This window comes from Paroedura picta, chromosome 13 (genome assembly GCF_049243985.1).
Source record: "Paroedura picta isolate Pp20150507F chromosome 13, Ppicta_v3.0, whole genome shotgun sequence".
In the NCBI taxonomy this organism is placed as follows: Eukaryota; Metazoa; Chordata; class Lepidosauria; order Squamata; family Gekkonidae; genus Paroedura; species Paroedura picta.
Window position 1 is genome coordinate 1,584,125 of NC_135381.1, and position 16,789 is coordinate 1,600,913.

At 45.6% G+C, this 16,789-nt stretch overlaps 1 protein-coding gene across 5 annotated transcripts in view; it reads left to right on the top strand.

The window, feature by feature from the left end:
• Positions 1-16,789, top strand: part of HECTD4 (HECT domain E3 ubiquitin protein ligase 4) — a 76,736-nt gene that overhangs the window by 9,812 nt on the left and 50,135 nt on the right. For all 5 annotated transcript variants that reach the window (XM_077309014.1, XM_077309015.1, XM_077309017.1 and 2 more), the window contains exons 2-9: positions 7,501-8,018; positions 10,689-10,778; positions 11,082-11,212; positions 11,963-12,071; positions 12,956-13,094; positions 14,601-14,771; positions 15,455-15,647; positions 16,264-16,425. In XM_077309014.1, the coding sequence (XP_077165129.1) occupies positions 7,501-8,018; positions 10,689-10,778; positions 11,082-11,212; positions 11,963-12,071; positions 12,956-13,094; positions 14,601-14,771; positions 15,455-15,647; positions 16,264-16,425 (1,513 nt within the window). The remainder of the gene's footprint in view (positions 1-7,500; positions 8,019-10,688; positions 10,779-11,081; positions 11,213-11,962; positions 12,072-12,955; positions 13,095-14,600; positions 14,772-15,454; positions 15,648-16,263; positions 16,426-16,789) is intronic.

Genomic DNA, 16,789 nt, shown 5'->3' on the forward strand with positions numbered 1-16,789 from the left:
TGGCTTCACATAAGCCCTTTGATAATCAAGTGTGGCTCTTTATGTCCCAGCTTTTGTTTTTCTCCAAAGAACCCCACCCTGTGTGTGCATGTAATTGTCCCTTTTAACGTTTGCTCCAGTCAGCTGCCAGCTTGTGTAGTTTAGGTTAACTCAAATATTTGAGCTGAGCTGAGTCTCCTTGTTCCATACTGGGCCTGGGAATGTGCCAGAGCTCCACAGAGACTCTTCTGGCACCTGAACAGAACTCATGATGTTTTCCATCTGATGGGAAAGCTTCTGACTGCAAAATGTACAAACAGTGGCACACCTCAAAACAGCCAGACCAATATCAGCAAAGTTTTTCTTGTACCGATGCATTTTCCGTTTAGAAGTACAGCTGTTGTGATCCTACCGAGGAATGGAGGGTTGGGAAATACCCTGCCCTGTGCAAGAGAATCTTGAAGAGCGTTTTTTTGAGCTGAGTCAGGACTTCAGATGTGTGCTATTGTGGAATGGGTCTTTCTTTGGAAACTTGTTTGATGTGCACTTTGCCAAAAATACCTCTTAGTAAATTGCTGCTGCTTCTCAGATTAGGTTGAGAGCAGAATTAAACTATCTTGCATGCGTTTTTTAAAAAATACGTTTCCCTGGCACATGCACAGAATAAGTTGTGTGTCATGGTAATTCCATAATGGATGCATCATTTATTTCATGCTGACTTAAAGGGTTCTACTTCAGTTCAATGGCTTGTTCTAAAATATAAATAGATAATAAAGTGCCGAGGCTGTGCCGATTCACTGGCAACCCCAGTATGCTGTGTTGACGTGGAACACGGTGGCTGCACCTTTATGCCTGTCTGTCGCTTCCGTGGTGTAAGATGTTTTAGAGCAGGCTGTTTCCGCCTTTGATCCCGGAGGACCCCTGAAATAATATTTCAGGCTTTGAGGAGGCCCAAAAGTGATGTCTGCTGGCCACACCTCCCTGCCACGCCCTCGGGAAGTGACATGTCACCAGTTGTGACATCACCACCTGTATTAACAGGCAGCCTTGAGGAGGACGGGGGGGGGGGGGTGTGTGTGTAGACAGGAAGCAGCTTAAGGCGGGAGTAGGTGTGCAGGCACCCCAGCTCCTGCCAGCATCTTTTCTGTCATGAGCCCACCAAGTGTTTTTAGCAAATGAGCAATGCCAGGTAGGGCTTCTGCCCAGCAAGGCTTTCTCATGTGTTAGAAATTTGATTGGCTATGCAGATTTTTGAAAAATGTTGCTTTGACAGCAGTTGCCTCTACAGCACAAGGGCCTGCACGGTGCTACTACAATGAGGCTGTGGCAGCTGTTTTGTGGCTGGCTCCACCTCCTGCAGCAGTCGTTCTGTGGCAGCCATTTTATTGCCGCACCTGCAGGACCGTGTCAGCATTCCGGTCGGGACCCCGGTTGGTTCTGTAATGAGCACCATCCTCTGCTCACATGGCCTCTTACTGCAGGAAACTTCTAATTAAAAGGAAAACAGGCTGCGAGTTGGCAGATCTTGGGCTGCTGCCAGGGCCTCTGCAGTGGCGGAGTGTGTCCCAGACCTTTGCTACTAAAGAAGAGGAAGCCCCTTGGGAGTAAACGAGGCTTCCTGCATAGGAAGAGAAATCTCAGCATTGTCTTAATTCTTGTGACATTCCTGCTTTATTTCCTGAGCCCTAACTAGTGCAGGCTTTGTCTAAGAATTTTTTCTCTGGTACCTATATGTGCCAACTCTATAAATCTATTTTTCATCCACCAGCATGGAATGTATAAAGGTAAAGGTATCCCCTGTGCAAGCACCGAGTCATGTCTGACCCTTGGGGTGACGCCCTCTAGCGTTTTCGTGGCAGACTCAATACGGAGTGGTTTGCCAGTGCCTTCCCCAGTCATTACTGTTTTACCCTCCAGCAAGCTGGGTACTCATTTTACCAACCTCGGAAGGATGGAAGGCTGAGTCGACCTTGAGTATACACACACACAATACCTGTGAAGAAAAAACTCTATCATTCTCCAGAAGTTCCTTGCTTGCTTCTTCTACAACACACAGTTCTGAGGAAGAGTGCCTGCACTCGAAAGCTCATGCTTTTGAATAAATCTTTGTTGGTCTTAAAGGTGTTCTTGGACTCCTATTTTGTTTTGCTGCTTCAGACCAACACAGCCACCCACTTGAATCTTGTGAGGAGAGTACGAGAAAGGAGTTTGTAAGCCACTTTGAGATGCCTTTGGGTAATGAAAAGCTGGGTATAAAAAAACCAGTTCTCCTAAATGATCTGGAACTAGCAGTGAGCAGTGTAGTGGCCAAGTTTGCAGGTGGGCACAGAATTATTCAAGGTAATGAAAAAAGAACGCATGTGAAAAGCACCAAGAGGATTTCCACATACACAGGACGCATGGGTGACAGTGTGGCAAATGAAGCGCATGTTGATAAGTGTCAGGTGAAGCACACTGGAACAAAATCCCAACATCAATTATATACTAATTGTGTCTAAACTTACTGAGGCTGAGAGGGAAAAAGATCTTGGGGTCATGTTGGATAGTGGAACAGGAGGATCAACCCAGTGTGCTACAACAGTGAAAAGGGCAATTTCTGTGCTGGATATTTTTAGGAAAGGAACTGAAAATAAAACAGCCAAAAGTATAATGTTCCTATAGAGCTCCATGATGTGTCCTCGTTTAGAATACTGTGTGCAGTTCTGGTCACCATATCTTAAAAAAAAGATGCTTCAGAGCTGGAAAAAGTACAGAAGAGGGCAACCAAGATGATTAGAGGGAAAACTGAAGAGTCTGGGAATGTTTGATTTAGAAAAGAGATGACTAGAAGAAGAGTTGGTTCTTATATGCCGCTTTTCTCTACCTGAAGGAGGCTCAAAGCGGCTTCCAATTGCCTTCCCTCCCTCTCCCCACAACAGACACCCTATGGGGGCTGAGAGAGCCCTGATATCACTGCCCGGTCAGAACAGTTTTATCAGTGCTGTGGCGAGCCCAAGGTCACCCAGCTGGCTGCATGTGGGGGAGCGCAGAATCGAACCTGGCATGCCAGATTAGAAGTCCGCACTCCTAACCACCACACCAAACTGACTACGCAGTTACATGGTAGAGGTTTATGCAATTATGCATGGGCTGGAGAGAGCTGATAAAACTTTTTCTCCCTCTCCCAAAACATTAGAACTCAATGAACTGATGGGCAGTAGATTTAGGAAGGACAAAAGGAATTGCTTCTTTAGACAGTAATTAAAATGTGGAATTTGCTGCCGGAGGGTGTAGGTAGGCATTCCTAGACTCACTTGACTAACCCGGCCCATCTTGATATCAACAGCCATGAAGGGCAAGGGTCAACTCTAGATGTGGTGGACCTTACACAAGAACTCAGAATCTTTAAATGTTTAGATGAGGAATCTTTGCGAGGACCAGCTCAGTTGTGCAAACAATCCCAGGGGGGCAATTGAGGAAGGACCCCTAGAGATGTGCTCAGGATTCTTGCAGGGCTGCAGGAGATGCTGGGAGCTCTGGAGGAACACCTCTTGCCTGGTCTAGTGGCAGTGAGAGGGTAGAGGAGGAAAAACATCTTGAGCCAGGCCTGGATGGAGAATATTTTAGGCCTTTGGAAATGATCTTTTAAAACTGGTTTGCAGGGTAATTAATTCAAACTACTGACTTTATTTGAAGGGGGAGTTCTTCCTTCCCCCTTCCCTCACAGTAATTTAACTATTGCATGTAATATAAATATGAAAAATGAATGTGACTAAAATGTTAATGATTGATCAAGGCCATCTAAGAGCACCCTATGAACTTTGAGACCCAATTATAGGATAGCTTTGCTACCAGGCAGTGACCAAATGTGTGCTGAGTCAGGGAATCCTGCTGAACAGGGATCCATAACAGTGATGTGGGGTTTTGGGGGAAATGCCATTTGGAAATTTTTACAGTGCAAATTAAAATCAATTAAACATTGAAATACTGTTTGCAAAACTTAAATAGCATTAGTAAAAGAAAGCAAATATACAAGAAGTGGGGCTTGCTTGTGTTTCCTATCCCATCTGGCATGATAGAGCTGCAGCACAATGCTGTATAAGAAGCCTATATGTGGGATGGGATGTTTTCCAGGGGAAATACAGCATTGGGGAATTTTCTGCCCTGCAACATTGGGCCGAAGTCTAGCAACTGAGCCCAAACAAAAGTGCTGTTCTCAAGCACGGTTTTATTGCATGGCAGGGGAAGAGCCCAGAGATGGACTTTGATTAGGAGCAACAGAGGTGGTGGCCAGAAGCTAAATACGCCCCTTGGATGGCTGAGGGTAAGAAGCTGTGGGCACAGAGAATAGAACAGGACACCAGCAGCAGTGGCGGAACAAGCCTCTTTTCCATCCATGTTCAATAATACTTTGTTGAGTGGCAGTGTTCACAATCATGCTCTCTGAACTTTAATCAGGAGCTAGATCTCAAGGGAACTGTCCAAATTTAAGTGTCACAGAGATGCAAAAGGAATGTAATCGCACACAGGGGGGAAGAATCCTTCAGGTGCTGTAAAATGAGGACCTCCCCCCTGCTTCGCTTGGCTCGAGGGACCATGTAAATGGTACAGGCTGCTGCTTACTCTTACCTGCTGATTTCTTAGACCATTGCTGAAAGTGATTATAGTATTTAGTAAATATGCTGCCAACTGATGAATCCACAGGGTGACTGGTGCAGAGAGTTCATGCTCTGGTGAGCTTCTTTAGGGGGTACCCAATGGCTCATGCAGATTCACTTGACTCTTTGAGTCTCTTGGTAAACAGACGATCCCCATTGCTGTATCACAAATTCCTTTGGGAACCTTTTTCCAAAAATGTTTGAGCTTGGTGCATCTGCTGTGCAAGAAATGTGTCCCTGAAATCCTTTGGCGCTCAGACTATTAGCTGTCCGGTCTTGTGAGAAAGCTGCCTTAGCGTAGGGCATAGATGGCGTGGTGTACAGCTCTTCCCCCAAGCACACCTCCTCACCTTTGGATTCTGGCATGCATGTCCAGTTGGCTGGCGAATGAGATCAGTAGTGTTTTTATGCCTCATGCGACTTATGCCTCTTGTCTTTCCTCTTGTTTTCCCGATATACGCAAAATGCTCAAGATTGGGGAAGAGGGTGGGGCGGAGGCTTCCTATCCCGGGTGCCCTCATTCTCTAAGCTTTCCCTCGTGTCCACCTTGCCCTTCAGCTGGGATCTTGACACTCTCCAGGCCCTTAGTGGTTTCAGATCTTACTGGAGCAGCGTTTTCCACCAAAGGTGTTTTTCTTATTCTCTGGCCTGCATGCCTAGCATCTGCTCAGATCTCTTTGCCCTCTCCTGCTTTCTGCTGATCTCCATCACCTTTCTATCTTGATCCCGATTACCATAGCAACCTGACAGGCATTGCTGGAATAAAACAAGATTGTCTTGGGGGGGGGGTCTGTTCCTTCCAGAGCTTCCACCCCTTCCTTGCTTCTGTATGTCATATTTTGACTGTGTCCTGGAGTTTTTTGTCCTCACCTGTTTCCATACCATCATGCTCCCCCCCCCATCAACACCATGCAGAATTTCTCAAGGAAATAGGATTCTTTTGAGGTCTGCTGAATTATGAATTATTGTGCAGAGAAGTGCCTTTTCCAGCACCTGTTCCCTGAAATCAGTTAACAGGATATGGTGGGACTTGACCTTGCAATTCCAAACCAGTGTGCACAAGCCTTTGATGATAACTAAATGCCAAACCAACATTTTAAATGGCTGCCCATCGCCGTTTTTATCCTCCCTGCTCTGCCATGTTTGGATGAAGGTTCCAGAGCCCAGCCAGTACAGAGTTAAGAATTGCAGTGACGTTTGCCTGTGGAGGTAGGGGACCGTGATTGGCAGGTCACTAATACATCTGCCCACCTCATAATATGTCATAATATGTATGTGAACACAGAGAGGGAACATTATACTAAACCAGGCCATTGAGCTGTCCAACTCAGCACTGTGAAGGACCTTTCCTTGTGAACCTAGAGAGCTAACACCAGTCTGAATCGGCCTTGATAGGCACCTGCTACCTGATCCGTTTAACTGGAGATGCTGAGGATTGAACTTGCGACCTTCTTACATGCAAAGCAGATGTTCTACCACGGAACCACAGCTCTTCTCTCTGTAACTGGAGAGCAAAGGCAAGAGACCATCAGAACTCTGGGGAGGGAAAAGCGGAAAGCAGTTTCTAGAACCTGCGAGGTGACACTGCAAATTAGTATCACTGAAAATCCAAATGGGTCTTAAAAATCAGTGATGAGATTTGGTCTCGGATACATCAATACCTGCGGCAGTTGTGTGTGTGTTGGCTGATGTTTATTTGGCTAATTATCTTGGAAAGCCATTTTGGATGTCATTCAGAATGATTCAGAAACAGTCAAAGTTCCCCTGCAATCGTTTGGGGGGGAGGAGCTGGTGTTGCATCTCAAGGTACCTCCTCTTAAAAACCGTTAAGAGCTCTTATGAAAGCAAATGTTGTAAATTCAGGAGTATTCAGTCGATCCTGGGGCAACTTGTAACATAACCCTAACTTCTTAAAAAATCTAACCAGATGGTGCTTTGACTCCGTGCCTTGTGCAAGGCCCACTTATGGCACGTGCCTGATGAAAACGCTGAGTATTGTGTGTCTGCGTTGCATGCTCTTATGAGACTGGAAAATGTGGCCAGGGGGTGGGGGGGTGGAATGGGGAGTGATCAATAGAATTTTTTCCCCTCTGCTGGCCTGGCTTTTAACTGCTTAGCTGTTAATGCACATTGATAAAACGGATGAGGTCAGAAGGTGAATGCAGCACATGTGCTTCTCCTAGGACAGACTTCAAATAGTAGAAATACAAATGGTCAGCAGCAGGGAACAAGGCTGACCTCTGCAAAGTGATCGTTTTAGGGCAGTCTGTATTTGATTAGTAGAGACTAGAAAATGTGGTCTTGGAGCCTAGAAAGCCGATCTTTGGAACGGGCATATTGGAGCATCTGTGCTTAGTGATGTGAGTGTGGGTACGATCAAACTGTTCCAAGAAGGCTATTAGCCCTACCTTAATTTACAAATAGAGAAACCGAGAGCAATTGTTAACTGTGATTCTCTGTCACCATTTCTTCTTTAAAATGTTCTTTGAAGTGATGTAGCTCATTCCCAGGCAGGAAAATATGTCATAATACCTTGGGTTAGATGAGCAATCAACTGTCAATAAAGTAGATAAAACAAACATTGATCGCAGTGTTCAATTTGTAGACCTCAAGGAGGGGTTTTTGGTCCCTTGAGGCAGTCTAGCCACCTCCTCTTGCTTTGTAGCTTCTGCATTTCAAAGCTGGGATATGTTGATGAATGATGAACCTAGAGATGAACTGATACATCTTTCCCCTGAAACCTGTGGTTGTTATCTTACACTGAATTCCTAAATTTAGGATATTTCTGAGTTATATAAGATTGTGCCTTGATTTTCGAGAGGGCCTGTTAAAAGCAACCTGAGTTATGCATATATCAGCAAGTTCTTCTAATTTCCCCCCTTAGATTTTAAGTTTTGAGACTAAGAATCCAACGGAGCTGTCGGAGCGTCTACGGTCTGTTTGCGGAAATCAAAGCAACGCTTACGCCCGCCTGCTGGAATACCGGCTGAACGCTCTGCGCGGACTCTGGAATGCCCAGCGTCAGCTTGCCTTGGAAGAACAGCATGAGCGGGAAAATTCGGGGGACGAGGAAACTCTGGCCTTGCTCAAGCGGCAGGGCCTGCTGCAACAGCCTGAGCAGGCTCCGTTCACCTCACGGATGGGGCTGCTCTTGGTCTTTCCTCTCATTGAATCCCAAAGTAGAACGGACCCTTCCCTGTGTAACATAACTGCTGAGGTGCTTTTGACTTGCCTTCGTGACTGCCAGCCCTTAAGCTTGACTAAGGAGCCGACGGATTGTCTTAACGGCATCGAATCTTTACTGTGCTCTTGGTTGGGGGAAACCTCCACCTCAGGTCAGCAGATTCCACACAAGCAGAAAGAAAACGCTGCCGCTGCCCTCGTTGCCTTGGCTTGTGCAAGGTAAGAGAAAGAGAAAGGGAAATTGGGCAGGATTGGACTGTGGTGTGCTGGGGAAGGAAATAATCTGGCTTCTCACTCCTGGAATAGCACTGTACCCAGAGACAACTTTTAATTATCATGGCTAAAAGAAGCCATGAGAGGCACCTGTTCCGGGCGGCAGAACACCTGTTCCGGGCGGCAGACAGTAGGGACAGGGGGTTGTTTCGTGGCCTCCTGTGGGGCATCTGATTGGCTTCTGTGGGAAACAGAACTTTTGGTGTGACTGGACTGTTGGCTGGACTTTTGGTGTGATCCAAGCAGGGATGGTTTCTTTTGTTTTTAACATAGGTTCTTAGTGTTGTACCTTGGAAAGGCCGGACTCCCTACTGGAAATGTTGTGAGGTAGTTGCTGTATACACTTTGTGGTTGGCAATCATTCTTTGCCAAGTGGTCGTGTTGTCTAAACGCTTCCTTTTCCAGAATTCCTTTGCACAACTTTAGGGGACAAAACAATTTCTCCTCCTCAGATGGAAAATGTTGCAAATCGGCACAAAGATGAGCTTTCCAGGGCAGATGAATGAGATTGATGGCTCAGTTCAGTTGTTTCATTTCCCCTCGGTTTCCCATTTGTTGAAAGTCATTTTAATATAAGAAGAAGAACTTTACTTTTGTAGCCCTTATTTACTCCCTCCCGAATAGAGACCAAAAGCAGCTTACATAATTATCAGTTATTCCGTTTTCCCATCACAGCAACCCGGTGAGGTAGATTAGGTGGACAGTGTGTGTTGCCTAGCAAGCTTCCCTAGCAGAGTGGACTTCCAATCTGGGTCTTCCAGACCCCTGTCTGACACTCTGACCTCTACACCGTACCGGAAGGCTCAGTAGGCGTGCGACTCTGTTTACCAAAATGAAAGCTAAACAAGACACTGATATTATGAGAGCTGGATGATAATAGCCTCATTTTCATGCATGATCAGAAGGAATTATATCCACAGGATCAAGCTGTACAGTAATTCGACAACCAACCTCAAATTGCCCTTTAGAAGTGCTGCCTAATCACTTTTGCAATTTCTCCAGTTGCATCTTCCCTGCTAATCATCTCTGCAAATGCATTTCTCCATATCACCACCATTCTTGTCCGACATCAGCAGGTATTCCTTTACTTTCATCTGTCCCGAGACTAGATAATAGTTCCACACAGCCTGAAGGTGCAGGTCTTCCCTGTTGCTTCTCAGCAGTGGCGTGCTCCATACAACGGACAGTTCGGCTTTTTAAGAAGTGGGTTCAGATTCCCTGAACTCCTCAGGCTCCCAGCAGCCATGCAGCAGCTGTGGGGAGTGGCTTTTTAAAAATAAAGGAGAGTGCAAATAGGCTTGGAGAGGAGGGGCCCCTACCTTCCTCCCCAAGCCCAAACAGTCCAGGGTGAGGAGATATTTCACTGCTCCACTTGCACAGGATGCTCCATGTGGAGCATCAGAAGCAGGGAAATCTCTCTCCCCAGCAATGTTTCTGCATGGGGGGGGGGCTGAGGAGGGCAGGAGCTGTACCTCCCCACAGTGGTGGTCCACGTCTGATTGGACTCTCCTTTGCTTTTCTTCAAAAGCTGGTCTTCACAGATGCTGGGTGACTGCAGGGAAACCTGGTTTGGGACCAGGAACCTTAAAAAACCGGAGCGTGTAGTTTGCTCTTAGTCAGGTTCTATTGAGTGTCTTTTAAAACATTTTTTTAATTGAACTGTTTCATTTTATTTCTCAGCAAAAGCTATTCTCTTCCATAGCTGAACTGTGCTGGGTGTTTTTGTTTGTTTTGTTTTGTTTACAGTGATTCATGTCCTGGCCTTACTATACATCCTAGCTAAACATGGTGCATGATCTCTCAGTTTGTTTATTTAGAACTTGTGTGTGTTTCTTTTTCTTTTTCCATGCTGAAATTCTGCAGAGGCTCCTGGCTTAGCAGTGCTCTATATTAGTGGTCTTCTCAGTTTCTTTAACTGCCCTTTCCGATGCTTCACAGATTTTTCTATCTTTGGTCTCCTTGTGTTTGTCCATTCTCTTGTTTTCTGCATTTTCACCACTGTTCTTCTGTGGAGAATGGCAGAAGGCAGTGTGGATACCTCAGAGCTGTGTCTGCTCATGTGCAGACCTTCTGCCTTTTATTTTCCCTATATTGGCTGTGCAGAGGCGTGCAGCAGGGTATGTGCAGCCTGTTCCATGGTGCTGTGCATTGGTTCACATTTAATTTGTGCCAGTAACCAACTAGACTGTAGCATGTTGTGGCACCTGAAGGTGAAGAGGCAGTATCAGAAGAACAGAGGTGTGCCATTAACCTGTCATTAATCTGGCTGTTTGGCAGTTCTCGTTATCCAGTAAATTTCCTGACTGGAGGTGTCTGAGTTATCAGGGGTCATGCTGAAAGGTCTCTTGTGCATAACATGAGTGTTTCCAGCCAGGCATACTGGGCCCTTGCTTGAATTCTGTGAAATGAATTAGAAACTCAAATACTCTCAAAAGAAGCAGGCATTATTGAACCATGCAGTATAGTGGAATAAGCAGGCTGCTTCAAAAAAGACACTTTGGAGCTTTGGACCAGCTGCTTCTCCCTTAAATTTCTAAAAAACCAACAACCCATTAGTTGATGTCTTGCCGTGTTTCATAAAGTGACTGATGCCTTGTTTTTTGGACCTTCCGTTAGGGGATCGTTGAAGACATTTGTTCACACGGTGCACCTTTTGCAGAAGCAGAGCGATTTGGGATCCCTGCCTGTGGCTGATGTGTTACACAGGTAGGAAGGAGGATTCTGGGGGATTATGGTACCACATGTTGCTGTGGACCAAATGTTTGATAGTAAGATCTGAGCAATAATGAGATTTCTGTAATTTATCAGGACTACAAAAGCCTTAAATGCATAATTAGTATTAGAAAAACCAAGTAAACTCTCTGTGAACAACTGTGAAGTACACTAGTAGTTCTCATTGTTCATATCAATCAACATAAATCATTTGCTACAAAAATATATTTTAATCTGAACTCTCTTATCTGTACATATCTGTGCATTTATGCTTCTCCCTGTCTCTGTTCTTGAAAGGTTGTTGCTTTTGGAAGGGGGCCCTGGATCTCCCTCTTGTTTGCTTGGGGGCAAGCACGTGGTCTCCTGGGGCTTTGAAGACATGTTGCCAGCGCCTGATGGTAATCCGGGTTCTGGCTCCGAAAATAAAGGTGAGACTCTTGATGTGAAAAAGCAGAACTGCTGTAGCAGGCTGTCTGGTGATTTCTGCATTTAACTCGCCTCACCTTATGAATATCTTCCGAAGTTATAAAAATAGGTTTGCTTGTTAGAAACTGTGCTCAGAAGGACAAAGTATTTATTTCCTAGAGGAGTGCACTGTTCCTGGGTACGAGGGGAATCAGCCATAGAAGATGCACGTGTAAGCAATGAAATTGTGCTGACTAGTTGCCCATTTGGGACAGTCATGTGATTCTTAGAAATGTATTTCTTACATTGGGCCTTCTGCACTGACTGTGCAGTAGCGGCCCTGACTGTGTAACTTCAAGTACTTGAGTAATCATAAAATAAATAACTTGTCTGTGGACATGCAGCTAGGCACAAAATATTTACGCATGAATAATGTCTATTCCCATGCTATGCATCTTGCTGGGTAGCTTGAACGTCTGAGTACATGCCTAAAAAGAAGCTTAACTTTCCCTCGCTGAATCATTGGCTAGAAAGCTCGATTAGGGGATCCAGCAAATGCTGCTGCCTTTTGGAAACCGAAATCGGTGGTCCTCAGCATGTCAATCCAGTGGTACGAAGTATTTTGAGTAAAATTTGAGCCAGCCGCTTCTGGGCCATGTAGAAAAATTGGCTTCTGTGTTGTCCCAGCAGCATAGAGAAGTTCTCCCTGCCTGAGGACAATGGCTCCGCTGCCTGAGGAGCGATTTCCTTTGACTGCCTGCTTCTTGTTACAGATGCAGACTTGGGCCGCTGCCTCGCAGCTGACGGGTGTTATCTTTATACAACAAACTCGGTTGGCCGGGGAATAAGCAAATTGGGATCTGGATTACATGGTACCTTACGGTAAGACACATATTCATTAAATGCACAATTATTATACGCTGTCCTAGACCTGCTTGCCTTCCCTGGGAACCTCATGAAAAACATTTGATTGTTTCTGAGGTCACATTAAGCAGCAGAGCCAGTAAGCAGTTTTCCCTAATATAAGTTTTACTTGCCTATTGGTTGTGTCAGTCAGTGCATGAATTTAAAGCTTGGCATGAACCCATTGGCCTCTGCTGCTTCTTTGCTGGGCAATCTAAAAGCTGCCAACATTATGATCATGGATTGTGGAGTTTACCTGGGGGGAAAAACACATTTGGAATCTTTGACAGGTTACAGTTAAGGGGGAAATATTTTTCTTTTTCCCTCGGCTGCATTTATGTTTTCTGCGAAGATTCCCTTGTTGCTTCTTCCCGCTGGCCCTGAGTTTTCTCTCTTGTATTCCCACTGAAGCTGCTAGAGAATTGCTAAGGTATAGACCTTTTTGAGTGGCAGGCACTTTTAGAATTTGATCACGTGGTGATGGGCTCAGCACAAAATGGCTGCAGCTTCCCTTCAGACACACAGTGGATATTGTATATGGGGCATGGCTTGCCAGGGGTGGGGGGCGGGAAATAAATTGAAATAATAATATCCTTGCACTGTGCTGTCGCTACTGCCACAGCTGTTGGCAAAAGCCCCGCTTGGCCCCACCCACTCCCTAAAAACCCTCGGAAGGCACCAAGAAAAGTGTCAGGGGGCTCTGCGGCACCCTTTGACATCACATTGGGGACCCCAAGTTTAGACACTTCCTTGTGAAACCCCCCTCCCCTGAACCCTTAATCCCTTGCTTCTGTTTCTGGAGATAAAGTTAATTCATTACGCATTGTTTAAAGTTTTTAATCTCCTGCTTTTTTCTCTTGCAGGGGCTTTGTATACAGCCGCAATGAGGAGCTGGAGACGGGTTGGGTTGCTTTTGGCCACGGCAGACTCCTTCACAGGCCTGTCTCTTTTGATAATAAACCTCACTCCCTTTTCCAGGTCATTGACCAGAATACTCTTCAGGTAAGAAATGAAGAAGTTACCTTTTGTTTTCTGTCCGGGATATAATTGGGGAAAAGATTCATTCCTTGTCATATTCAGCCAATAAGTGATATAGGTTAAAGTGCCCCTTTACTTAAGCGTGGCTACCTTGAACTTACTTAATATATATTTCCTTAAGGATTGCTGGTGAGGCCATCTTTGGGGGTCTTTATATATAAATAGGATACAATATAATAAAAATGGCTTATAAATGTATCTGTCCTGGCCCTCACATGGTGGAACAAGCTCCCAGAAAGGATGGGACTCTGTTGGAGCACATTGAGTTCCGCAGGGCCTATAAGACGGAGCTCTTCCGCTGGGGATTTGGTTGAGGAAGGGAGTTGCCAAGGCCTTGCTGCTGCCTCCAAAAAGGCCCAATCCCGTATTGCAATCTGCTAAATAAGTAAAGAATTTAGCACTCGGGTGACTTTTCAAAAAACTCCGTCCAAGATGATTCAGTAGCAATCTGTCTTTGAAGGACAGGAATCCGGTATCAAGAATGTCTGCAGATCAGCAAAATATTGCATGCTGACTGTATCTGTGGATCAGGGCCCTGATCTTAAGGCTCAGCAAAATAAATTGCCGGTATGAGGTCTATCGACTGCTGTCCTGCGCAGTGCCTGAAAACGTTATGCCACAGTGGCAGAGGAGGCATGAAGTGCCGAGCGTGCAGTCTGAGGCGCCAGTACGGAAGCCGAGGAGGAGGACATCAGTGATGCCAGGAGGCAGAGAGCCCTACGCCTCCTTAAAATTGTGTCTTGTTTGTGACTCAGAGCAGCATTTAAATGTATTACTGGTTTGAGTGTTACAATCCACGTCAACATAGCAAATGGGGATTGTCCTGTTGTGCTCTCACATGGAGCTGGCATTTCCACGCAGGCCAGCATTTGTCTCCTCTGCCCAGCAGATAGGTGCTGGCTTTCATCTTTCTAAGCTGTGCTGCTTAAGGAGTGGCCAGGCATCTAAACTGGGACCAAACCTCACTCTGACCAAAGGTGTATAAGAAACGGATGCTCCGTCACCAATCCACAGCTTCCTGTTTCCACTGGTTAACTCCATGTGGATTAATATTATAAAAATAGTACAATAAAACCACCTTTGGTGGCACCTTTAAGACCCACAAAGATTTATTCAGGATGTGAATACATCCTTACAAGATGACGAAGAGTGCTTGCACTCGAAAGCTCATGCCATGAATAAATCTTTGTTGGTCTTAAAGGGGCTCCTGGACTCTGGAGTCCCTTATAAAAATAGTGTGAGAGTGCTTATAAGGGAAAGCAAATTAACAGAAGCATTTTGAGCATGTTCAAAAGTTCAGTGTTTTGATTTGCAGGCATGACTTTGCAGAATCATGCATTTTTGCTTGCAGCGAACCGTGAAAAACAAGAAGCATTTCATCTACTATTAGGCACTGTATGTCTGCGTGTATGATAAAGCACACTCTTTTGTTTTAATTGCTTACTCCTTTCTTTGCGTGTCCCAATTCAGGTATGTCAGCTTCTCCCAATGCCAGCAGATCACTTTCCAGTAGGCAGCACCATGACCACGGTACACCTTTCTTCTGATGGGACCTATTTCTACTGGATTTGGTCCCCTGCAAGCTTGAATGAAAAAACCCCCAAGGGCCACTCTGTCTTCATGGATGTTTTTGAGCTTATCGTAAGTGGTATTTCCAAGGTTCTGGTATTTCCCATGTCCCTTGTGGTTTACCCAGCATGCTGCGTAGAGTGCGCTTGAGTCACTGTTTAAGGCCTGTGCCAGAGCAGTTCTTCACTTCATGCTGGGGCTTAATTATTAAGAGTGTGGATGCTTTCCTTCTCAAGCCCGGCGGCTGAGGTGACATAGCCTTCATTATAGCACCTGGTTATTCATACCTTGCCCTAAAATTACGTTTTCATGCCTTAAAATCTTGCATTAGCTTATGATCGAAAAGATATGATGCTTATGGGGAAGGGGAGCTGGGAGGGATACAAGCGCAGTAAAAGGAGGTCAACCGTAGAAGGAAATCATTCTGTGAAAGCCTGAGGGAGACAGTGGGTCACAACAGTGTTCTTAGCTTCACAATGGCTCACAGAAGTGGACAGGAGTAAAATGTGACACAAGGGGGGGGGGCCTGCTCTGCAAGGGTGTAAACTTGAGTCTTCCCTACCGTGTGTGTGGATTAAACTTCTGGTCACTGAGATCGACCCAGGAAGTGTGGTGGAGGGTTCAGTGCCAAGCTCCCTATTCAGGGCGCTGTACTCAGATTTCCACATAGTTTTTTCCTTTTAGGATTTATACTTGATTTGGAGTGAATTCCGTTCTTCCCAAAGAGAATTAAAGCTCTTGGATCATTTTAATAGGAGGAAAACGGTGTCTGTGCAGCCAATCCCCTCCAGGAACGCATCATATTAATGAGGAAAGAAGGGGATTCAGCCAAGAGTATCAATGAGATGCTTCTAAGCAGGCTGTCCAGGTACAGGGCCTCTCCATCAGCAACGCTGGCTGCCCTGACTGGCTCCACCATCTCCAATACGCTAAAAGAGGACCAAGCAGGTGAGGAAGGGCTTCCTAGCATTGACATTGCACCTTGATTGGTTACTGGTCTTTTATTTATTCCTGGCTTTTCCCTTGTGGCTCAAGGTAACTTACTGTTCTAAATGGAAGGTAATAATATGCAACCCCCCCCCCCCCCGCTCTCAAACCCCATTAGAAACCTTATGGTGAGGGAGGCCGAACTTTCCAGACATCCATGGCCTACAATTCCCATGAGCTCCTGCCAGCCCCTGCCGGGTTTGCTAAAAACTTCTCCCCAGCTGATTCATTCAGCTGGGTTTCAGTCAAGCAAGCATGTTTCTAACTGGCATGGGGCTAAAGTCCAGCCCTTAACTTTTCTGGCTACGGGGGATACAACACTTGGGGTTGTTTTGTGAACCAGCCCTGTAGAAAGAGCCCCTTTGTGTTCTTAGGAAGAGTCTGTGCATGCTCCAGGAATTCCCAACTCAAAATGTTATGCATTGAAAGTAGTTCTGTCTTTGCTTCTTTTAGGTTTTGTGGTTTAGCCCTCCAATGATTGATGTATTTTGGCCCCAGATCTTTCTCTTTTTGCTTTCCTTTTTGTGGGAAAAGTGTTTTATTTGCTTCTCAAGTCGTATGTCTGATTTTTTTTTAGCTGCTAACACGAGTTGTGGCTTGCCTCTCAAAATGCTACGGAAGACTCCGATATACACATGTGGAACGTATTTGGTGATGTTGGTCCCACCCCCGGGTGGTTCTGGCAGCTCCGCCACGCGGTCTCTTTTTGGTGGAACCAGCGGTTTGTCATCCTTAAAAAGTGAGTTCTCTGCAGCCTGCTGTCCTTACTTCTGTTCACTCTGCTGACCTCAGAAATGGTCAAAGTGTTCTCTCAAATGATCTGCCCGTAGCAGCCTTCTCATTCTCCCCAGGTCCTTATGAATCTGTATGTGTCTTGCTTCCCTTCCATATGAAGTCAGGTTAGTCAGGAGAGTAGCCGTTCAGATCCTTGTGTACCAGCCCATCAATGGTGGCAGATTTTGTGATTTTGGTGCATTGAAAATAGACATTCTTGCTACAGTAACAAAGCTAATTCCCTATCTCAAGGTCCAAAATAATTCATAAGGAAGCCCAGCACCTTCATAGTAAGAATCCCCAAAAGCTGAAGAACAGTAAAAATCCCC